At 41.9% G+C, this 25,324-nt stretch overlaps 1 protein-coding gene across 3 annotated transcripts in view; it reads left to right on the top strand.

The window, feature by feature from the left end:
• Positions 1–8,185: 8,185 nt before the first annotated feature.
• Positions 8,186–25,324, top strand: part of NADK2 (NAD kinase 2, mitochondrial) — a 48,275-nt gene continuing 31,136 nt past the window's right edge. The window contains exons 1-4 of one of the 3 annotated variants that reach the window (XM_055422169.2): positions 8,186–8,770; positions 20,856–20,944; positions 23,783–23,871; positions 24,740–24,821. In XM_055422169.2, the coding sequence (XP_055278144.2) occupies positions 8,186–8,770; positions 20,856–20,944; positions 23,783–23,871; positions 24,740–24,821 (845 nt within the window). Of the gene's footprint in view, positions 8,771–14,859; positions 16,014–20,855; positions 20,945–23,782; positions 23,872–24,739; positions 24,822–25,324 lie in introns of those variants that run through there. The other 2 variants (XM_055422170.2, XM_088827649.1) reach the window with 2 other exon arrangements.

Genomic DNA, 25,324 nt, shown 5'->3' with positions numbered 1-25,324 from the left:
TATCATATGTAGCCAAATTAATTTTTTTTCTTAAATGCCATTATTAAGGTAAGCCACAATAATTTCAATAATTGCACACAACAGAATTTTGATGCTTCTCCTTTGAGATGTGCTTCAGAGACACTTCATGAGTTAAACAGGAAAATCAGTATCACTGCTTATGGCCACATGTCACTTTTCAATCCAGTATGATCACCCCATGGTATCAGAATGACTTCTGATTATCTCCCCTAAACAATACTCCTTTAAGGGCATCTTAATCTACTCAGGCTGCCATAACAAAATACCACAAATTGGATGACTTAGACAACAGAAATTTATTTTTCACTGTTTTAGAGGCTGGAAAGTCTAAAATTAAGACACTGACAGGTTGGTTTCATCCTGAGACCTCTTCTCTTGGCTTGTAGGGTCTACCACCTGACATGACCTCTTTCTTGTGGGAGCATAGGGAGTGAGTGGGGAGAAAAAGAGAGCAAGTTCTTTGGTGTCTTTTTATAAGAATACTGATCACATTAGATCAGGGCCCTACCCTCATAATCTCTTCTAACCCTAATTACCTCCTAAAGCCCCATTTCCAAATATCACCACATTGTAAGTAGCCTTCAACAGATGAATTTTGAAAGAACACAAACATTTAGTCCATAATAAGGAATAATTCACTTACAAAATTATTTCTTAAAACGTTCTAAACAAACATATTTGGAATAACATTACAGCTTCATTTCTTTGTTGGAGGATAATAGTCATTTGGAAGTATACATTTGAATATACTTTTTCAAAAAAAGCTACATTATTTTATTATAGTACCATCAGTTCAGTTCAGTTCAGTTCAGTCGCTTGTGCGACCCCATGAATCACAGCACGCCAGGCCTCCCTGTCCATCACCAACTCCCGGAGTTCACTCAAACTCATGTCCACAGAGTCGGTGATGCCATCCAGCCATCTCACTCTCTGTTGTCCCCCTCTCCTCCTGCCCCCAATCCCTCCCAGCATCAGAATCTTTTCCAGTGAGTCAACTCGTCGCATGAGGTGGCCAAAGTATTGCAGTTTCAGCTTTCGCATCAGTCCTTCCAATGAACACCCAGGACTGATCTCCTCTAGAATGAACTGGTTGGATCTCCTTGCAGTACAAGGGACTCTCAAGAGTCTTCTCCAACACCACAGTTCAAAAGCATCAATTTTTCGGCGATCAGCTTTCTTCACAGTCCAACTCTCACATCCATACATATATAATAGTAAAAGCAATTATATATATTCATTTATTGTCAAATCTGAATTCAGGCTTGAAAGCTTAGCATATGAAAGTTGAATTACTCTTTTAGACTATAATTTAGCTAGTATGTTACAACTGTTGCAAGTTTTACTCTTTCCCTGTAACTCTGTAACTACTAAGAGTATCTAACTTTCATTTATTCTTCCAGTGACTATAGAAGAAATACAGTAAATAAACCCTTTACTTCTAAATTAAGCAATGACTCAGGAACTGAAGTTAATGTGAGAGAGGAAGAGAGAAAATGTTTAGAGAAGGAAAAAAAACAATAAAGAAAAGCTCTAACACGAAGGAAGAATCAAAAGAATGGAAAATTGGGAGTTTTAAGTTTTTTTATTTTTTTTAATTCTAAACGAGTGACTCTGATGCAGAACAAATTCAGAGGAAATTTTTCTTTAGAAGCGCAACATAAATTGGGAGACATATGAGAAGATATTAAAGAATTGGTTCTAAGCTCTTAGCTGGTATGGGAACACTAGGATTATACTGAATTGTTAAAGTAAAGCAGAGAAACAGATTTTCTTTATCTTCCTGACATGTTTCTTCCTTGCCCCGTGTTTAGTGTGAAGATGAACTTTTTCAATGCCTCAAACATTTTATCTGAGGATTATGGCATGGCTATTAAAAGTAGAAACATATTTACCTTATGATTTTCAACCCATTTCCACTCTGCTAGTCCTCCTTATACTCTCTATGCATATATTTAGTAATATTTTGGGGTGATAATAGAAATAGGAACATCTTATAGTTTCTCCTTGTCCCTTATGTTCGTCTCTGCTCTGTGAAAGTGTTAGTCTGACTCTTTGCCACCGCATGGACTGTAGCCCACCAGGCTCCTCTGTCCATGGAAATCTTCAGGCAAGAACACTGGAGTGGGTTGCCATTCCCTTCTCTGGGGATCTTCCTGATACCTTCATCTAGCCTTCTTCTTTTTGACTTTTCTGTATCCTTTGTCGTCGTCCTCTTTAATGTGAAGAGATCAATCATATAATGATATTTATTTTCACAAGTTATTAGGCAGGTGACTTCAAAGCACACATCTTCTTTCCTGGAACCAGCTTTTATTAAAAGTTACTTAAATATATTTTAGAATATTGATTATTCTAAATATATTCTAGATATATTTAATATGATATCCAATTATATATTTAAACATTCTTTTCTAAATTTTCTAAATTTAGATTTCTAAATCCAAATTCTTTTCTTTTAATTGAAACATTCTGATAGAAAACATTCTTTTCTATCAATAGTACTGTTTAATGATTTAAATTTTTGGCTGTGCTGGGTCTTCACTGATACCTGGGTTCTCTCTAGTTGAGGTGCAGGGGCTTCTCATTGCCGTTGCTTCTCTTGTTGTGGAGCATGGGCTCTAGGTGTGTGGCTCAGCAGTTGTGGCCACTGGGCTCTAGAGGACAGGCTCATGGGCCACGGTGTGTGGGATCTTTCTGAACCAGAGGTTGAACCCATGTCTCTTGCATTGGCAGGTGAATTCTTTACCACTGTCCACCAGGGAAGCCCCTCAAGAGTAATTTTATACCAAGTTATTCAGCTTAATTATAAACCAGCAAAATATTATCTCTTAAATATTTTACAGCCATTACTGCCAAAGCCAGGAACCCTTAGTTGTCAGGGACTAATATCCACCTCATGTGACGAGTTGACTCACTGGAAAAGACTCTGATGCTGGGAAAGGGTGGGGGCGGGAGGAGAAGGGGACGACGGAGAATGAGATGGCTGGATGGCATCACCGACTCTGCGGACATGAGTTTGAGTGAACTCTGGAGTTGGTAACGGACAGGGAGACCTGGCGTGCTGTGATTCACGGGGTCGCAGAGAGTTGGACACGACTGAGCGACTGAACTGAACTGAACTGAATATCCTATATTAGAGTATATGGATGTCATGTTTCAAAAAGCCAGAGGGTGGTGGTATATATCTTTCAGAATTATAATGTACATGAAGTGAGCTGGAGGGGTTGTAATGATTGGAAAGGATAAATCTTAACTTTTGTAAACCTTCAAGTTGTGAACGTCACAATTATAATTTCCTCCCCATAAAATGTTGAGAACAATAAAGCTTGCTTGAGATGTGGCTAACTGGGTAAGTTTATTCACTAGAAAAGAACACCAGTCTTGTCATAGATGGGGTCTGAGTACGAAACTCAAACAGATTATTTTAGTTGTTTGAGGGTAGCTGAAACTGATATTAAATCCACAAATGCCAACACTTTAGTTTGTTTTGCATGGCCAGATTAAATCCACAGTACTGGTAATTTTTGACATCATATGTGGAATTCACAGATGTGAATACTTGAACGTAGTTGAAATTTCTAAGATGATATTTGGAAGCTACAGCATTGGAGGAGTTACTGAATATTTAGCCTAATAAATACTTCATAATATAATAATTTCAAACAGTGGATCACCAAAATTTCTTACTATCTGCCAATCTAATGGACATAAAAGACTATTTCACTATTACCTTAATTTGCATTTTTCTGATTTCTAATAGGTTGAGGATCCTTTAGATACGTACTCATTGCTTGTAATTCTTCTAATAAATTTGTTCATAATCTTTGCAATGCCTTCCTAGCATACAGAAGATAAATGTCAAGTTTCTAAGCATGGATATAACAGTTCATGTCTTTCCTCTGTCTTAAATCTCTAGCCTCACCTCCTACCATTGCCTGCCTCCCTCTAAATGTTCTAGGTTTTCAGAATTGTTATTTTATTACTTCCTACCTTTGCAGACACTGTTTACTCTGTGGAATTCCTTTCTTACTCTTGCTGATTATGCCTAATACCTAACCCATTCTTCATGACTTAGCTTGAGACATTCTCAGAAAGCTTTCCCTAACTCCACTCAGGCTAAGCTAAGATGTGTTCCTCCAAATTTCTCTAACACCCTGTGTATAATTTTACCATTGTACAGACTGTATATTCTTCAAGGGGAGAAACTACGTTTTATTTATCATTAGCACTTAGCAGGGTGCCTCACCTATAGCAGGCAATCAAATATAATTTGATCTCCTTAACACGTGTTGGAGAAGACTTGAGAGTCCCTTGGACTGCAAGGAGATCCAACTAGTCCATTCTAAAGGAGATCAATCCTGGGTGTTCATTGGAAGGACTGATGCTAAAACTGAAACTGCAATACTTTGGCCACCTCATGCGACGAGTTGACTCACTGGAAAAGACTCTGATGCTGGGAGGGATTGGGGGCAGGAGGAGACGGGGACGACAGAGAATGAGATGGCTGGATGGCATCACCGACTCTGTGGACATGAGTTTGAGTGAAACTCCGGGAGTTGGTGATGGACAGGGAGGCCTGGCCTGTGATTCATGGGGTCGCAGAGAGTCGGACACGACTGAGCGACTGAACTGAACTGAACTGAACTGATACCTCATAATGGGCTGTGGCTAGGCATTTGTACATATTATTTATAACTTTACCAGGAAGCTGTTAGATATTTTAAATGAAGAAGTAGGCTCAGAAAGATTAAAGGAATAGTTCAAGGTTGACAAAAGTAATAAATAGTAAAGCTGTCATTTGAACCAAGGTCTTTTAAAATCCCAAACCCAGGCTCTTTTCATTACACAAGAGTATATGAGCTCATGCAGAAGAGTGGAGAGGGAGAGACAGAGACAAAATGGAAGGAAAGGAAAGGGAAGGATAGATCCTAAAGATGAGCTTGGGAAGAACTCAGAAAGAGGACAGAGGGATGGGTAGAACACCATTAGGGATTGGTGCATTGTGAACCAGAGTAAAAATTTCTACAGGAAATGATGACCATTTCAAATGGAGAAGGACCAAGTCATTCAAGGGCTGATAAATTCTTACAAGTTTACCAACAGATATTTGGTCACCTTGGAAATAGCAGTAATTAGTAAAGTGGTTGGGAGAAACCAGATTACAACAGGATGATGGATGAGTAGGAGGCAGGGATGCTGACCAATAATGAACCAGTGGCTCGTTCAAGAATCTTAGCTATAAAGAGAAGACATGTGTGTGAAAGTCACTAAGTCGTGTTTGACTCTTTGCGACTCCATGGACTGTAGCACACCAGGATCCTCTGTCCATGGGGATTGTCCAGGCAAGAGTACTGGAGTGGGTTGCCATTCCCCTCTTCAGGGGATCTTCCCAACCCTGGGGGTCGAACCCAGGTTTCCCGCACTGCAGACAGACTCTTTACCACCTGAGCCACCAGCAATATATAAAGAGCTAGGGCTTAGATGACTTTTTTTTTTCCTCTCAATTTAAAGATGTCTGAGACATGAGAAGGCAATGGCAAGCCACTCCAGTACTCTTGCCTAGAAAATCCCATGGATGGAGGAGTCTGGTAGGCTGCAGTCCGTGGGGTCGCTAAGGGTCGGACACGACTGAGCGACTTCACTTTCACTTTTCACTTTCACACATTGGAGGAGGAAATGGCAACCTACTCCAGTGTTCTTGCCTGGAGAATCCCAGGGACGGCAGAGCCTGGTCGGCTGCCGTCTGTGGGGTCGCACAGAGTCGGACACGACTGAAGCGACTTAGCAGCAGCAGCAGCAGCAGAGACATGAGTATGTTTAAATAGTGAAGAGGAAAGTCCAATAGAGAAGGATAAAGGTATAATAAAGGTGATGACTTGATGGAGTATTATTTTTGAGCAGGTAGAAGATGGGATCCAAAAATAACAATGGACAAAGGGACAGATATATCAAATGAGAAGATGTCAGTGTAGACAAGTTTGTAGCTGGAAATGGGGGGATCTAAAAATTTGAGTACTTAATGGTGAAATTGGAAGAAACGGGGTCTGAAATTTTGCATATGCATAACAAAACTCATAGATTTTGATCCAAAAGAGGTTTTCTAGATTCATTTTTTTCTATCAAATGGATCAACTGACATTCTGCTAGTCACCCAAGCTTCAAACTGCAGTGTCATCTGTGACCTCTCCCTTTTCTTTCTTCCTGATAGCTAAGGAATTATAAAGTATTGAAACAGTACTACTAGAAAGGACCTTGAGAATGTTGAGTTACAAATGAGTTAACACATCCTACAGAAGTTAAGATATAGGCTTAAATGTGCCCTGCAAATCACTATTAGCAGCTGCTGTGAGGCAAAGCTTCTGGTCAGAAGGGGTAAGTGACCTACTGAAAGCAAATCTATCAGACTCCATTGTGTATTTCTCAGTCTGATATACTACGTGGCACATAGTAGAGACTCAGCAAGTATTCAGTGAACCCATGAATGAATGCTGGCGGTAGTAGCTAGCCGAAAACTAAAAGTCACAGATTTGGAATCAATTTGTGCTTGGCAGAACCTTGGAATCCCTCTAGCTCAACTCCCTCATTTTAAGATGAGGAATCTGAGGCCCAGAAAGATGAAGCAAGCTGCTCAAAGTCCAGGAGCTAGTTACAGATAGTGCTACGAGTACAAAGAAGCAAAGAGGGTGCCAAAACAAATAGATCTAAAGAGCAGGAGGGACGAACACTAGGATCTGCACTGCTGCTTGATTCCCCTCTTGTAACAGGGGTATGTTCTTCCATTTTCATTACGTTTACTCTATAGTTCGGATCTAGTGTATCTATGCCAACAATGCCCAAGTCGCCCTTCCTTCTCTTGCCTCCTAATTTGTTCCACATTCCAAAGCCAGATCAGTAATCATCAAACATTGCTCTCAGGACTCACTTCCTTTCAGTTAAGAGCCTCCAAAAGGTCAACTACTGCTTATTAGGCTTTCCTGGTGCCTCAGCTGGTAAAGAATCCGCCGCAGTGCGGGAGACCTGGGTTCCATCCCTGGGTTGGGAAGATCCCCTGGAGAAGGGAACTACCCACTCCAGTATTCTGACCTGGAGAATTCCATGGACTATTCCATGAGGTCGCAAAGAGGCGGACATGACTGAGCGACTTTCCCTTCACCGCCTACAGAGTAAGATCCAAATTATTAACATTCTTAACCCTTCACTCTTTTCCTATCTAAATCTCCCCATCTAGAAATTTTCCACTTGGCCAGACTCGTCTATCCATCAACCTCTTTTTCAAAGGCTAACCCCGCCCCCGCCTCCGGGGTTGGGGGGAGGGTAGGAAGAGGTTATAGTTTTTTTTGTAGGTTAGCAGAGAAGGCAATGGCAAGCCACTCCAGTACTCTTGCCTAGAAAATCCCATGGATGGAGGAGCCTGGTAGGCTGCAGTCCGTGGGGTCGCTAAGGGTCGGACACGACTGAGCGACTTCACTTTCACGTTTCGCTTTCACACATTGGAGAAGGAAATGGCAACCCACTCCCGTGTTCTTGCCTGGAGAATCCCAGGGAGGGGGAGCCTGGTGGGCTTCCGTCTATGGGGTCACACAGAGTCGGACACGACTGAAGTGACTGAGCAGCACCAGCAGCCACCTGCGCAGCCCCACAGGGTCCCATGCTTAGCAGAGTCTGGTACTCGGCTTACTGCTCTCTTTCTCCCTTGCAACTCTTAACAATTGCTGAACAAGGGACTCTGCGTTTTCATTCTGCAGTAAGCCCCGCAAATAGGGGAGCGATTCCTGAGTCGGTCTCCTCAGACCCTAGCCCGGAGCCGGACACATCAGCCACGCAATACTGCAGGAAGGAACAAAGGGTCTATCTGCAATAACGAAAACAGAATCCAGAGCAAGCAGTTGCGGACGCACGTGATTTCCCGCCAGGCGCTTAAAACCGCACTGGCAGGCCCAGCGCCACCTCAGACCAGCTCCAGCTGGGTGCAGCTCCTACACCCAATAGAATTCCAGCCCTTCCCCCGCCGCAGCCAATCCCCGAAGCGCCTCGGCCGCCAGAACCGCTGCGGGTTCTGATTGGCTCGCAGAGTTGGCCTGGGGGGGCGGGTGCAGACGCGGGGGAAAGGGGTGGAGCTGGAGGTCGGTCCCCCGGCGGGGAAGTGGTCACTGCGCAGGCGTGGATGGAAAAGCATCCCCAAACAAACACAGCCTCGCCACTGGGAGGCCGCCCGCTTTTCCCCGCCCACCTTTTTCTTGGGCTCTCGGGACTCCCAATCGCCCGGCTTTCCCCGCCCCCGTCAACGTCTGGGCACGTCCCCCTCGCGCCGCGGGCCACGCACCGCTGTGCGCTTAACCTCTGCCGGTCTGGCGGGAACCCGGAGGCCGGGGCGGCGCGGACTGCTCGCGGTGCTGCCGGCGGGGAGCCGAGGCGGGAGCCGGGGCCTGCAGCGGCCGCCGCGCCGACGATGACTTGTTACCGAGGCTTCCTGCTGGGCAGCTGTCGTCGCGTGGCTGGGGGCCGGGCAGCGGCGCTCAGGGGACCGGGCGCGGGAGGCCCCGCCGCGCGGCCGTGGCTCGGCGGTGAAGGCGGCGGCCGGCGGCACCTGGGGCAGGGTCAGCCGCGCGAGCTGGCGGGCTGTGGTAGCCGCCCCGACGGCGGCTTCCGCCCGTCCCGGGTGGTGGTGGTGGCCAAAACCACCCGGTACGAGTTCGAGCAGCAGCGGTACCGTTACGCGGAGCTCTCGGAGGAGGACCTGAAGCAGCTGGTGGGTGCCGGCGGCCCCCCGCTCTTGTGTCTCGGCCGGGCCCTGGGCCGCGACTTTGGGGGGCCGGCCGCGCCCCCTCGGGCGAGACCTGTCGGGACAGCCCTTCTTCCCGGGGCATCCTAGATGCCAGGCCAGCCCTACACGCTCCCCTCCACTCCCTCCGGCTTCGCTCGTAGGCTTCCCTCTCGTGCGTGCGCGCGCGAGCGTGTGTGTGTGTATGCGTGTGTGTTGAGAGAGAGAGAGGGGGGCAGGTTCACTGTTAGTGCGAAGACCCCCGCCACCAAGCCGGGGCGTCTGGAGGAACCTTGGGTGGGAGAAGGACTCCCACTGTGGGAGAGGTTTGTGGATTCATTTGCGCCCTCGCTACCCACACCCGCTTTAAACAACCCGGAGCGAGATAGGTCTGAAGCTTGGATGCTCTGGGAATCTCTCTCCAGGCCGCCCCGGGGGCAAAGGGGGCCCCTGGGAGCCGCTGCGGGCAGCGGAATGGAGGGCTCTGGTACCGCGGACACACCCCCTTTTACTGGGCACGACTGCCAGGCCTGAGGCACTCCGGAGAGCCAGTCGGCTTGAGCCTTTTCCGTGCTGCAACGTGCTCCTCAGACAAGGTTCTAGGAGTTTGCTTTAAAAGCTCACGTGTCTCCGGTGCTAGGAAGAGCAAGGGAGAAATTTGACTTTGAATGTATGTTATTAAATAGAAAGGTCCAAACGAAGGCAGGTAAATACAGCGCCTATGACTATAGTATGGTAAGGCCTCCACAACAGCCTATATTTGGTATAGATGTTTATTAATATTTTTGTAAAGTATATAAATACACCTAAGGTGGTGAATATTACCTACTTTCACTCTTATTTTTGAAGCCTGTGATCCTATGCCCACACCCACTTTAGAAAAAGGAGAATGATGTTTCTGCGATGAACAGTATATCCGAAAAAATCTCCATTGGAAATCTCTTAATTGTTGACACCACCCCAAAAGACTTTGGAATTAATTTCCTATAACCATAATCTGTAGCATTCTTTACCAGAGTAGACACTCTGGTCCTGAACTTGTGGTTGGCAATCATGAGCAATTTTTGGGTAATATTTTGTAGAGTTATCAAAATCAAGGGCTTCCCTAGTGGCTCAGCTGGTATAGAATCCTCCTGCAATGCAGGAGACCCAGGTTCATTCCCTGGGAGGAGAAGATCCCCCGGAGAAGGAAATGGCAACCCGCTCCAGAAAGTGAAAGTGTTAGTTGCTCAGGCCTGTCGGACTCCTTGCCACCCCGTGGACTGTAGCCCCAGCCATAAGTGCGGACTATTTTCAACATTTAGCTTCATTGTTTAATGGAGTTAATTGAGGAGGGCCTCTGTATTCATCTGATGGCAATGCTAGGTGCACGTTTCTCTCCTTTTCCTAAAGTGAAGGTAGCAGTTTATAGGAAATATTTGCATCATTTAAAGAGTAAATCAAACAGTTTGAGCAGGAGGTTGGAGTAGTTTGTGTTAAAGGAGTGAAGCTGAGGGTGAGGCAGGGAATAAAAAGGTAAGCAGCAAGTGTTTCTGATTTGGGAAAGGTGGTGCCCTTTGGGTCCTGCTCCTAATTCTGCAGATCTGTTTTACTTTTAGAAGCTGTCAAGGGCTGTATATGCATAAATATATTCTTCATAACAATTTTATGGAAGCCTCCCACAACAGTTAAAAACAGTATACTTGGTTGGCATGATCAGAGTGTGGGATTGGGGGTCAGGAGCTTGGAGCCAGGCCCAAGTCCTGTGTGGTCAAACTCCTCTGCTGCTTTTTAACTTCTCTGGGGCTCCTTGGTGACAGTGGTACTTTTGGTGTGGTGCTGTCAGTTTTCAGGGTGCGTCTACCTAGTTCACTGTGTGAAATACTAGTATTGGACTAGAGAGCCTCCAAGGCCCTTTCTGATGATTTAAAACTCTGAATAACTTGTATAAGGCCTCATGATATGAGTGACATCTGAATTAGATTAATTCTTGGGTCTCTGAACTAGATTACCACTAATCAAAAACTTTAAATGTAAGACAAGTCTTTCAAAATCGAACTATCTCATATACCCACTCTGAATATCTGAAGAGAAATCTGTAATGGGTAAATATTTGCCTTTTGCTTGAGTATGCTGTTTGGAATAAGAAAACTTTTCAAGTAACACTTCTGGACTGTGGAACAGAGTTTTGAAATAGCTGCTGTTGCTATCATTTCAAGTAAGTTTTGTTGGATTTGTCTGTAACTGACTTGAGGTATTTATATTAAGGCCAGTATTCAGAATGAAGGGCTTCCCAGGTGACTGAGTGGTAAAAGAATCCTCCTGCCAAGCAAGAGACATGGATTCGAATCCTGGGTTGAGAAGATGCCCTGGAGAAGGAAATGGCAACCCACTCAAGTATCCTTGCCTGGGAAATCCCATGGACAGAGGAGCCTGGCAGGCTACAGTCTATGGAGTCACAAAGAATTGGGACAGGACTTAGAGACTAAACAACAACAAATTTGGAATGGAATAGTATTAAGTGGAGCCCGTACCAGAGTTCAGGGACAGGCCAGACAATACTGGACTGTGTGAAATTGTTCTAAAATGGGATTCTGTGATAGGAATGATATGGTTAATATTGTTTGCTATTTTGCTGGGGTAAAAGATACTGAGGGATATGAATCATGTGAATTGGGTGTAAAAAAAAGTCACCAAGTGCTTCCTTGAGTGTTCTGGCACCATGGCTGCCTGTGTCTATGGTGTCTTGGTAACCTGAAGTTTTATAGCAGATGGTTCTCTTTGGTGGTGGTGGTGGTAGTGATTGTTCTGTAGCAAAATAGGTCTCTATTAGGGTACTTGTTAAAATGAAAATGGAAGACGAGGGATAGAGTGCAAGTATAATTTCATACTCTGAAGCTTCATGGGTCTGTAACCTTGTAGAAACAAACAATTAAAGGAAATATTTCCTAGTTGATAAAGCATAAACAGACTAGGTCAAAGTTTGACTTTTAATTGCTCATTCATATTGGTTTTGCTTTGATTTATTTTCAATTCTTGCATTTCCTTTTCCCCTAGCTGATCAGTGACTTTTCTTGTGAATAAATTTTTAGTCAGTGATTTTACCTTTCCTGGCTCAAAACTTTGCAAGGACTAATTAAACTGTTTTATTACACTTGCTTCATAAGTGATGTAGCTGTCAGTGGATGTGGAGCTTATATTATCAGGGTTGATGCCACTCACAGACTAAACCTTTGGATGAATCAAAACTGATTGGAAAGGATTTTGCCATCATAAACACACCTATTGGCCAAAGAGAATGTTTTATTTCAGAATATTTTAATATATGCCAAATAACAAATGAACTGTTTCCACCTTTCTCCGGCTCTACTCCAAGTCATACAACCCCAGAAGCAACTCCTTTTAATGGTTTCCATTTTTAATTTCTTTTTAAATTAGTGTCCTAATGGGATAGCATTATTTCATTTAGTAGTCCCTCTGTCACTGGCTTAAGTTCTTCCTAGTTACTGCCTTCTTAGCAGATTTGAGAGATGCAGCACCTTGGATTTTGTTCTTCTTACTCTGAAAACAGTGGTGTAACTTGTAGTTCTTGGGCAGATAACATTTCTGCCACATTACAGTGAGTGTAGTGTATGCACCATGAGTATTTATCAAATGAACGAACATGATCTGGAGCCCTGCCAGAGCCTTCCAACGAACCTCACTCCTTTCACATCTTCCAGACACAGGAACCTGAGTAGTCTATCCAAAGTGAACATCTGGCCACTTTATTCCTCTGCTTAGAACGCCTCAAAAGCTCCCTGTAACCTATAGAGTCACCCAGGGAATTTGTTAGAATGCAGGTACCTGAACCTTATCTTTCTTCCCCTCAGATGTAAATATTCAGTTTGTGGAGAACTCCCAGACTCTGGGCTCTGAACCATACCCTTAAGACTGTTGATGCTTACGGATTCTCATTTTTAACAAGCTCTCCAGGTTTGCAGTTGGTCCCCAGATCACACTTTGAGAAACATTGTTGTAGCAAGGTCTTTTAGGAACTGACTCGGATCCACCTCCTAAGCTTCATTTCTAATCAGTTCTTGTTTAGAACTTCATTTTCCATTGCTTTCAAACTGCTTTAATTTCCATTAGATGTTGTGCTTATTTAATTAATTTCTTTATGTATCAGTAGCACATTAAAATGGTTCGAAATGTAAAAGATACAGAAGAGTATACAGTGAAAACTCTTATTCTTGTCAATGGACACTCAGTTTTTGTTCCTGAAAGTAACCAATGTTAATTTCTTGTGTTTCCTTCCAGAAATAATCTATACATACAAACCCACAGAGTGAAATGTTCTTTTTCTTTATCCCATCCCCTTTTACTCAATGCTAACGTATTATTTAAGTTATTCTGCCCCTTATTCCTTTTAGTATGTACATAGTACTTATTGTGTGCAAATGACTTAGTTTTTAAAAATATACTATGTAATGAATAGTAATAATTTGTGTTATGAATAACACAAGTAATAATTTGTGTTAATCAAACTCTAAATACTTAAAAGTGAAATTGCTAAGTGAGAAAAATTTGAAATTTTAATACGTATTGCCAAATTGCTTCCCTTAGAGGCTGTACCATTGTATACCTTCACCAGCAATATGTGAAGGTACTTATTTTTTCATAAACAACTTAGCACATTTTGGGGTCTTTGTTAACCTGTAGGTGAAAAATGGTATTTCAGGGTAGTTTGATTTGCATCCACCAGTGTCTTTAACTTTGTAGCCCCTTTTGCTTTGAATCCTCCTTCATCCTTTAGCCCAGGGGTCCCTAACCCCACCACCCCACCCAATTCCCAGGGCCACGGATCTCTGCTGGCTCATGGTCTGTTAGGAACCTGGCCCCACAGTGGGAGGTGAGCAGCAGGCAAGGGAGAGAAGCTTGATCTGTATTTACAGCCCTCCCTATTGTTCTCATTATTGACTAGTTTCTGCCCTTAATAAATGTAACGTGCTTGAATCATTCTGAAACCATCATGCCCTGCCCTCATCTGTGGAAAAATTGTCTTCCGTGAAATGTCCCTGATGCTAAAAAGGTTGGGGACCACTGCTTTAGCTAGTTCTGTTCTTGCTGTAGGGTGAAGCTTACACATTCCTCTCACAGGAAGCCATCCTTGATAACCTTGCTGGGCCCATCTCTAGCCATCAAGGTTGTGTTGGGTATTCTTCACTGTATTTTCATAATACATATCTTTTTGAGTTTTCCACTTTAGCATATGATCTGTGTTTTTTTTTTTCCTCTGGTGTTGAGGTCAAAAGCTGTATTTTATTTCTCATCCTCTCTTCCTTTCCATTTCCACTAGATAAAGGTAGGGAAATGTTTCTGAATTTAAAAAAAATTTGTTTTCTTTTTTAGTTCTTTTTACCCTAAAGCTGCCAGTCCAGAGTCTTATTTCCAGTGTCAGTCTTATGAAGGATTTTAGTTGCTGAAGACTTAAGGTAGAGATTACTGATGTGAGTTCCCTGAAAGAGGCTTCATGATTAAATATGTTTGAGAACCATAAGCCTAAACAGACCATGCTTTTATTTGACCATGAAATTTTGGGCGGAGGCAGAAAATTGTGGAACACAGCTTGGAAAATAGAGTCTTATGATATATAAGTATTTACAGTTAAATAAGAGACTCGTAAAGGTGTAAAAGGATTGAATATCACAGTAGCTGAAATTCCGTTAACAGAATTATTGATCAATATGCTTTAGAGCCCTGGTTTTCAACCTGCCCTGTATATTAGGCTTACTTGGAGATGCCTGTAGCCAGTCATGAAATTGTAAATAACTTAATTTTTTTTTTTACTGTGATCACTTTTTCTATATTTTTATCTATATGACTTAAACTTTGAATATAGGAAGGTATTTATTGATGCACATTAATAACTTCTCAACTAATAAAGTATAAGTTGACTGTTTTAGCCTTTTTTTTGTCTTTAAAAACTTACATCAGTAATATCATATTTTTAGAATGTGTCTCTTTCTTAGAAATTTGCTTTTCTTATTCACTATTGGTTATAAATTCTATGTATGTTAATTTATTTTAGCTGCTGTATAGTATTCCATTATTTGAATAATTAGGTTATTTCCAGTTTTTCCACTATTTAAAAAAAATGCTTCAAATAAAAATACAAGTAATTTTTCCATAAGCATTGAATGACTCCCTGATTCCAGTGTTCTCATCAGCACTTGGTAGACTTTAACATTTTTGCCAGTGTGATGAGGGTGAAAATTGTATCTTTTAATTTTAAGCTACTTAAATATTAAAGAATAAGGAAGAATTTATATGTGAAGGGAAGGGAACAGTACTAGCAAGGCAGCAGGAAAGGTCATCTTTTTGCCAGTAAAAAAACCCTCAAATTTGGTGACTAATTCACAATCAGAGAAATCTCATACATGATGTACTCATATTTGGTACAGAAGATAATATGAAGCCGTTTACTCTTGTTACATGCAGTATAGTTTGTTTTTTCTTGACTATTCTGATTGTGACCACTAGATTGATGTGGCAGCCATTCTAAGGGCAATTTGAAAATCATTGCTCAAGAGGGAGTATTACTGAGGCTAAACAGGTAAGTGGGCTTTAAGTGAAAGTGAAAGTCACTCAGTCCGTGTCCGACTCTTTGTGACCATGTCCATGGAATTCTTTGTGACCAGTCCATGGAATTCTCCAGGCCAGAATACTGGAGTGGGTAGCTGTTCCCTTCTCCAGGGGATCTTTCCAACCCAGGGGTGGAACCCAGGTCTCCATTGCAGGCGGATTCTTCACCAGCTGAGCCACAAGGAAAGCCCAAGAGGGCCTTATAAAGTTGTTAGATACCATGGTTTTAGCTCGTAGTGGTTTTAAGTCTTTTAATAGCAGAACACAACCCTTGCTCGGCCCTGCTGTCTTCTGGGCAGGAGTGGAGGGATGGCTCAGTTTTTCTGAGATGTCACTATTCTGGGACTAGTATGAAAGCAGGCTTCTGGTGGGAGTGGTTAGATGATGAAGGACATAGGAAGTATTTTTAAGGAAGAGACTCCTTTAGAAACTCAAGAGGCAAGCTATTACAAGAGACCAGATAAGAGTTGATGTTGTCCAGAACTCAAGCAGTGGCAGTATGAATGTAAAGGACAGATTAGAGAAATAGTTCACAGGTATAATTACTGGACTTTACCACTGGCTGGCTGTGGAGATTCATTATGGAGGAGAATTAAAGCTGACACCCGGGATTTACTCTGTTGACTAGGTAAATGGAAGTATTAACTACTATATGGGATTCAGAAAAGCAAATTAGGAGGAATATATAATTAGATTTAGATGGTTTTGGGGAGAAGTACTTGATCTACTGGGTGGATATAAAGGCAGACATTTAAAAATTGGATCCTGTAACTCAAGAAACAGGCTTGAGCTAGCAGTTAACTTCTTAGGTACTGGTGTATACTAGGTAGATCAAGTCCCTGGAGTGGGAAGATAATAAAAGTGAAATGAAAACAGATAAGAATGCCAAAGATGGAACCTGGTGCCATCCCGTTGTATAAGGGTAACAGAATTAAGGAGAATGCAGAAGCAGGAATAGAACAATGAGGAAAATAAAGGTGAGAGCCTGAGATAAAGAGTAAATGGAATAGAACTAATTGAAGAGAAATACTAAATATAGCTAAAGAAATAGGATTTCCTGCTGCTGGCTTGATCTGGCTTGGATAAATAGTTTATTTTCTCTAGCTGTTAGTTAGGTGCCACTAATCCTTTTAAGGCAGTTTTGAGTGGTGCTTGGTGTACCATTTAGTTAAGTGTATTCTTCTAAGAGTGCTTAAATTATGCCCAGTGAGTTTACATACCAGCTGTCATTGTCTCACAAGTTTGTGCATTTCTTACATGTTAAATTTGAAAAGACATATTTCCTTCCCTTACTGGAGTACAAAATAGTAAACACTCATCTGACTAGTAAAACAAAATTTTAATTCTGTTTTGGTCAAGTAAAGATGTCTGTGATACTTTAATAGAAGTGTTTGAGCCATTTAGAAAGTAGCATGACTATCACATCTGACCGTAAGGTGTGGTTAATTCCGTCCTTTCAGAATCCTTCCCCCTGCCCCCATGTCATGTTGTGTTTTGTTTTAACCTCAGAGCATGTGGGGAGAAGTGTTGTTGACTTTGGCAGGTTTTATAGGGGGAGTTCTGTTTATGTTAAGTGTGTATGCTGTAGGACTTTTAGGTTCACACCGGTTTTTCCATTTTAGTGGATAATCTTAAAAAAAACTTTTTGTTAATGTTGATGAGAATTAACAAGCTTTTGGAGAATAAAAGAAAAAAATACTAAGAACTTTGTCACTAATGCTGATATCTTAAGTGTAGCATTGCAGAGTTGAGAATGTATTCTAAATTTCAGTAATTTCTTTAGTTTCTTAATTTTAAGATGTTTGACAGAGAATTCCTGGGTTCCTGTTTTTGTCTGATTGAAGTATGTTTTTAAATCTTTGAAGTGTTGTTATTTTCCAAGCGGGTAGCTAGAAATTCTTACTAGCCTTTGAGTATTAAATAAAATTGTTTTTTAATATAAGAGCAAGTTGAATAGTGATGTAAGACTTTCTAATTGATGCTTTTTATAGTGATTTTTAAAAATGCCTTCTCTCTTAGTAGCCTCGTGACCCAGACTGTGTTAATACAACTTAGGCCAATCAGCTACACTGTTTATGAAAATAATTAATGAAAGAACGTGTATTCCCTAAACAAATGTATTAAGCATGAGTTATTAAAGGATTACAGGAATTCACAAGAAGAAATTCTACTCGAGATATAATTTTTACATAGCACCACGTAAGTGTGTACAGCATAATGATTTGACATTTACACGTCATGAAATGATTATCACAATAAGTTTAGTAAACATCTGTCATCTCATGTAGATATAAAATTAAAGAAATAGAAATTTGTTTTTCTTGTGGTGAGACCTCTCAGGATTTACTCTCTTAACAGCTTTTATGTATAACATACTGCGGTGTTAATTATAATGATCATGTTGTGCATCTCTAATATTTATCTTAAAACTGGGAGTTTGTACCTTTTGATTGCTTTCATCCAAGTCTCTGTTCCTTCTAGTAACCACAAATCTTTATCTCTCTTTCTATGAGTGAGTTTGGTTTTGAAGTACAGTTGACCTACAGCACTGTGATAGTTCTTGTTATAGAACATAGTGATTGGGGTTTTTAACATTTCAGAATGATCACCACATAATCATTTCATACTTGTGACTCATTGATTTTGCAACTGTTGTCCCAGAGGTCTCTTAAACTGTCCTTATTTCTTTTTATTCTTTTTTTCCTTTTTCTGTTCATCTTCAGTGATTTCCACTACTATATCTTTGATCTCACTGATCCATCCCTTTATATCATCTAATGTAATGTTGAGTCCTTCTAGTGTGTTTTTCATTTCAGTTATTGTTCTTCGTCTCTGTTTGGTCATCTTTATATTTTTGAAGTGAAAGTGTTAGTCACTCAGTCGTGTCCAACTCTCTGTGACGTCATGACTGTCAGGCTTCTCTGTCCATGGAATTCTCCAGGCAAGAATACTCGAGTGAGTAGCCTTTCTGTTCTCTAGGGGATGTTCCAGACCCAGGGATTGAACCTGGGTCTCCTGTTTTGCAGGCAAATTCTTTGGCGTCTGAGTCACCAGGGAAGCCCCTTATATTTTCTAACTCTTTTTTGGAAACCGTTTAACTTCTCACTCTTCTCATTTAATCTTCTCCAGAGTTCTTTGATCTTTACCTTGAACTCTTTATCAGGTTTAGATTTCCTGTCTCCATTTCAGTTAATTCTTCTGAGATTAAATCTTGTTCACTTATTTGGAACGTATTCCTCCCTGCTCCATTATTCCTGATTTGCTGTTTTTGTTTCTGTATGTTTGGTAGGCTGGTTGTGTTTTCCAGCCTTGGAGAAGCAGCCTTTTTTAGGAGCTGTCCTTTGCATGTCAGCAACACACTTTTTTCTGGTCACCAGACTTACATGCTCTAGGGATGCCTCCTATGTGGGCTGCATGGGCCTTCCTGTGCCAGCTGACTACTGTGGGGCGTCTGGTTGGTGGTCAGGCCCCACCTGGTGTGCTGGCTGCTGTGGGGTGGGGTTGGGTCACGAGGCTGCTGGCTGTGTGGCCCTGGGGTCCCTTGACCTGGTGCTGGCCCACTCGTGGATGGAGCTGAATTCTGGAATAGGTGGTTGCACGTAGGGGTCCCACATCTAGTATTGGCCTGCTGAAGGGCAGGGCTGGCTCTTGACATGACTGGCTGTGGGGTCGGGGATGTCGCAAAGTTGGTGTCAGCCCAATGGAAGGTGGGGCCAGATCCTGGCAGCTGGTTTAGAGCACAAGCTGCACCAGAGCTGCTGTTGGCCCACTGGTGGGTGGGGCTGGGGTCAACAGGATCCCCAGGATGGTGCCTGCCCTCTGGTGGGAGATCCTGGGTCCTGGGGTTAGCACCATCCCACTGGTGGGTGGAGGCAGTCCTGGAGTCTCTGGTTGCAGGGCTCTGGAGATCCTGGATTTGGGGTCATCCCACTAGTGGCCAGGACCCAGGGGACCTTGGATTGGTGCCTTCCCACTCCCCAGGGAGTGAAGCTGGCCCCCAGGCTGTTACAGGTCCACTGATAGGCGGAGCCGGGTCCTGGGGATCCCGGGCCTTCTATGAGCGTGCTGCTGTGTGGGCTGGGTCTCGGGGTTCTCTGGTAGACAGGGCTAGGTCTGGGGTTATCTATGGGCTCGGGGGGTCTTTAGGTGGCAGGCCTGTGGGTTCACATCCCAGCAGTAATAAGCTAGAGAGGGAGTTCCACAATGGCGTTTGCCAGCACCAGTGTCCTTATGGTGGAATGAGCTTTCCACAGTGGCCATCACCAGTGTCCCATATCGTTAGGGTGAGCCTCCTCAGGAACCTCTCTAAGATCAGCAGATGGATCTGACCCAGGATTTTTTCAGATGGCTGCTTCTGCACTGGGTCCTTGAGTGTGTGGAGTTTTGTGTGTGCTCTGTATTTCCTACAGCCCTGGTTCTCCTAAAAGTCCTGCTGGCCTTCACAGCCAGATGTTCGGGGACTTGTCTTCCCAGTGCAGGGCCTCTGGGCTGGGGAGTCAGTGTGGGCCTCTGGCCCTTTGCTCCTTGGGAAGCAGCTCTTCAGTTGTAAATTATTCCTTCCCCCCCATTTGGGGGTCGTCCACCCAGGGGTGTGGGCCTTGACTGTACTGCATCTCATACCTCTTACCTGTCTTGCTCTGGTTCCCTCATATCTTTAGTTGTAGAAGATTTTTCTGCTGGTCTTCTGTTTTCTTTTTCTTTAATAGTTTTTCTATGAGTAGTTTTAATTTTATTATTCCCCCAAAATAACATACTTTTTGATTCTAGCATTCACTCTAGTGAACATATTTCCTACTTGATGATTAAATGAATGTTTCTGAACTTCCCTCTCAACATTTTCCTTTTGGATGATTTTAGAAGACATATACTTTAAAAGAGTATTAATGATAAGATAGTGACATTATAAAATATTCTAAACAACTAGCAAAAACAATTATTGGAGACTATATGTCCTTACATCTAGAAGTTATCCACTCTCAAGCAGCCAGCAAGCCCTTTGTTTGGATTGTGTAAATTTCAGATAGAGTTCAGAAATTGGAATACAAGAGAGCTGCAAGTCCAAATAGAACAAAGGTCATTAGATGACCTTTAGATAACTGCTTTCTAAAATAATAGTTCATCTTTGGTCTTCAGTAGCCAAATTCAGCATGTTAAAAAATCCATTTAGGGAAAAAAAAAAATCAAGCTGTAAAACATGCACTTTTGAAATCATGTTGACTACATTCAGGATTCAGGATATACTGATTCAGGAAACTTAATGCTGTATTTGGTATTAAAACCACATTATGATTTTCTGGAACCAGACTTTCTAATTATGTTTATACTTGTGGGTTTCACAGATAGCCGTTAAAATGTATGTTCAAAAAAAACCCCCAAACAACCCAGTCTGTCTTATATAGGGCTTTTTAAAGAAATATAATATGTAAAGCATATTATGTAATATGGCAAAATTTGTTTTATTTTGATATAGCTCGCGCTGAAAGGCTCTAGCTACAGCGGACTGCTTGAGCGGCATCATATTCACACCAAAAATGTAGAGCACATTCTCGATAGTTTACGGTAAGTCTGTGGGATCAGGTGTTAAGTGGGCTTCTGTACTGAGGACTTTCAATTTTTTAATTTTTACTTGCAGCTAATACTTAGATTTTTAGGGTAGATGGCCATTATAGAATCATTTTAAGAAAATTATATTGTGGCTAATAGTAGAGTATTTTTAAGGAAATTTTTATTGTACTCTGAAAATTTCAGATTGTCAGTTATTTGGTCTGCCCAAGAAGTGCATTGTACAGGAGACAGGGACCAAGACCATCCCCATGGAAAAGAAATGCAAAAGAGCGAAATGGCTGTCTGAGGAGGCCTTACAAATAGCTGTGAAAAGAAGAGAGGCGAAAAACAAAGGAGAAAAGGAAAGATATAAGCATCTGAATGCAGAGTTCCAAAGAATAGCAAGGAGAGATAAGAAAGACTTCCTCAGTGATAAATGTAAAGAAATAGAGGAAAACAACAGAATAGGAAAAACAAGAGAGTTCTTCAAGAAAATTAGAGATTCCAAGGGAACATTTCATGCAAAGATGGGCTCGATAAAGGACAGAAATGGTATGGACCTAACTGAAGCAGAAGATATTAAGAAGAGGTGGCAGGAATACACAGAAGAACTGTACAAAAAAGATCTTCACGACCAAGATAGTCATGATAACGTGATCACTGACCTAGAGCCAGACATCTTGGAATGTGAAGTCAAGTGGGCCTTAGAAAGCATCACTACGAACAAAGCTAGTGGAGGTGATGGAATTCCAGTTGAGCTATTTCAAGTCTTGAAAGATGATGCTGTGAAAGTGCTGCACTCAATATGCCAGCAGATTTGGAAAACTCAGCAGTGGCCACAGGACTGGAAGAGGTCAGTCTTCATTCCAATCCCAAAGAAAGGCAATGCCAAAGAATGCTCAAACTACCGCACAATTGCACTCATCTCACACGCTAGTAAAGTCATGCTCAAAATTCTCCAAGCCAGACTTCAGCAGTATGTAAACCGTGAACTCCCAGATGTTCAAGCAGGTTTTAGAAAAGGCAGAGGCACCAGAGATCAAATTGCCAACATCCGCTGGATCATGGAGAAAGCAAGAGAGTTTCAGAAAAACATCTATTTCTGCTTTATTGACTATGCCAAAGCCTTTGACTGTGTTGATCACAATAAACTGTGGAACATTCTGAAAGAGATGGGAATCCCAGACCACCTGACCTGCCTCTTGAGAAACCTGTATGCAGGTCAGGAAGCAACTGTTAGAACTGGACATGGAACAACAGACTGGTTCCAAATAGGAAAAGGTGTACGTCAAGGTTGTATATTGTCACCTTGCTTATTTAACTTCTATGCAGAGTACATCATGAGGAACGCTGGGCTGGAAGAAGCACAAGCTGGAATCAAGATTTCCGGGAGAAATATCAATAACCTCAGATATGCAGATGACACTACCCTTATGGCAGAAAGTGAAGAGGAACTCAAAAGCCTCTTGATGAAAGTGAAAGAGGAGAGTGAAAAGGTTGGCTTGAAGCTCAACATTCAAAAAACAAAGATCATGGCATCTGGTCCCATCACTTCATGGGAAATAGATGGAAAAACAGTGGAAACAGTGTCAGACTTTGTTTTTTTGGGCTCCAAAATCACTGCAGATGCTGATTGCAGCCATGAAATTAAAAGACGCTTGCTCCTTGGAAGGAAAGTTATGACCAACCTTGATAATATATTAAAAAGCAGAGACATTACTTTGCCAACCAAGGTCCGTCTAGTCAAGGCAATGGTTTTTCCCGTGGTCATGTATGGATGTGAGAGTTGGACTGTGAAGAAGGCTGACCGCCAAAGAATCGATGCTTTTGAACTGTGGTGTTGGAGAAGACTCTTGAGAGTCCCTTATACTGCAAGGAGATCCAACCAGTCCATTCTAGAGGAGATCAATCCTGGATGTTCATTGGAGGGACTTATGCTAAAGCTGAAACTGCAATACTTTGGCCACCTCATGCGACGAGTTGACTCACTGGAAAAGACTCTGATGCTGGGAAAGGTTGGGGGCGGGAGGAGAAGGGGACGACGGAGAATGAGATGGCTGGATGGCATCACCGACTCTGTGGACATGAGTTTGAGTGAACTCCGGGAGTTGGTGATGGACAGGGAGGCCTGGCGTGCTGTGATTCATGGGGTCGCGGAGAGTCGGACACGACTGAGCGACTGAACTGAACTGAACTGAACTGAAGAAGTGCCTTTTCTACGCAGTTAATTTTGTACACAGCAGGCTTCAACTGTAGGATAATGTTTTATTTCTTCAACAGAATAGTGGATTATATAGGTGTTCATTATAATAGTTTTTGAATGTCTAGAAATTATGATTATAGAAACTTCCGTTAAATTAAAGGGTAAATGAGTCAGTGAATAAGTTTGTGTGTATGCAAGAGAATCAATGTGAGGACACACAAATTAGGAAGTGTTTTAGTCACTGTTTTTATCTGGCAGTCAATATTTGTTGAATTTAAAATAATAGCTATTCGCTCTTATTTTAAAAAATTGTCTCTCAAAGTGTTAGTCTTTTGGACCATTTTGTATTAATGAATTTTAGCGTCAGGAAGAGAAGAGAAAATAAAAGGGAATTCTAATTATATTGCTATTCATCAGGGACTTTAAAAGATGTTTTTAAAGCACATTGGAGACTTGGAATAGTTTATTCATATGCTTCCTATAGTTAATAATTGATTGGTTGTTGTGGTTAAATGAAAATGAAGCTGACCTTCCAAAGCTAAACATAAATTTGTTTATTTTACTTCTCTGTTGTAATAATCTGCCTCTCAAAAAACATACCGCTTTATGTGAGTGGAAATTTTATATACCCTTTACTTTTTTTATCTTAGGAATGAGGGAATTGAGGTTCGTCTCGTAAAGAGGAGAGAATATGATGAGGAAACTGTTCGATGGGCAGATGCTGTCATAGCTGCAGGAGGTAATAGTTTCGCAGAGGTAAAGGTGTTGGAATATGGAAATGCTCTTTAATAGTCATATTTCCAAATATCCTGTGAGCTAGCTGTAATGAAGCTTTCAGAGTCCTACTGTGAGACAAATTTTTGGATTTTTAGAATCAGATTTTAAAAGATGTGCTTTATACAACATTTTAATTTTTTAGTGGATGATGTTACTGTGAGGTTCTGTGCATGTGTATTTCTGTGTGTATATTTAAGGTATGCCTTTAACTTTAAATATGATTCAAAAGATTGTTTATAATTGTATTTTGGTTTGGTTATGCCAGTCTTTAAAAAATAGTTGAGTTTAAGAGTTTAATGAGATTAGATAAATTCCATCCCTCTTTGGTTCAGTATACTTACGCTTGTTTTTTTTCTGAGCTGTATTATTACATTAGTGACCATTCTTTATAAACCTTCATGGGTTTTTTTTTTTTTGGTGGGGAGAAAAATGCAAAGTTGGACACTTTGGATGTATTCTCATTAAAATAATTTGTGAATTTGGACGGATAGTATGAGAGAGAAAGAGGAATGGTTAAAAGAAGTGATGGGGTTAGAATAGTGGCTCCAACCTGGGGGCTACTATTGGCATCTAATGGGTAGAGGCCAGGGATACTGCCCATCACCCTACAGGCTCAGGACAACACCCAAAACAGAAAAATTACCTGGCCTAAAGTGTCACTCTTGCTGCTGTTGAGAAATTCTGGACTAGAGTTGGAGAGATAATACAAAGGAATAGAGTGGGTAAAAAGGAAGTGGAGGAGACTGTGGCAGCCAGCAGGATGGGGTGGGGTGTGATTGCTAAAAGAACTAATGTTCACAGTGCTATTAATCAGACTTTATGTCCTTTAGGGGATGGCACGATGCTTTTGGCAGCAAGTAAAGTCTTGGACAGACTTAAACCAGTTATTGGTGTAAACACCGACCCAGAACGGTAAGGAAAAATAACTTTTTTTACCTGTTATATATACAAACATTTATTCTTTGCTTTGCATAGTATATATTTATGATAAATCTTAAAGTTTGGAAGCTCTTTATCCTCTTGCTCCAGGGTGTCTGCTATGGTACATGCTGTGTGAGTGGAAACATCACCCTTCCTGGCTATCGTGAATGTTAGAACTATGTACCAGAACCATTTTGGTGATGAAATCTAGGCATGTAGAATTGATCTCTACCATTAGCAGATTTCTCTTCTTTGTAATTATTCTCAAAGTCTTAGCTCTCTTTTTTTAGCCTCAGTTCAGTTCAGTCGCTCAGTCGTGTCCGACTCTTTGCGACCCCATGAATCACAGCACGCCAGGCCTCCCTGTCCATCACCAACTCCCGGAGTTCACTCAAACTCATGTCTATAGAGTCGGTGATGCCATCCAGCCATCTCATTCTCTGTCGTCCCCTTCTCCTCCTGCCCCCAGTCCTTCCTAGCATCAGAGTCTTTTC

This window comes from Moschus berezovskii, chromosome 18, assembly GCF_049115385.1.
Source record: "Moschus berezovskii isolate FMDL1 chromosome 18, NW_MosBer_1.0, whole genome shotgun sequence".
Lineage (NCBI taxonomy): Eukaryota > Metazoa > Chordata > Mammalia > Artiodactyla > Moschidae > Moschus > Moschus berezovskii.
Note: the sequence above shows the minus strand (reverse complement) of the source record. Positions and strands in the feature narration are given on the sequence as shown.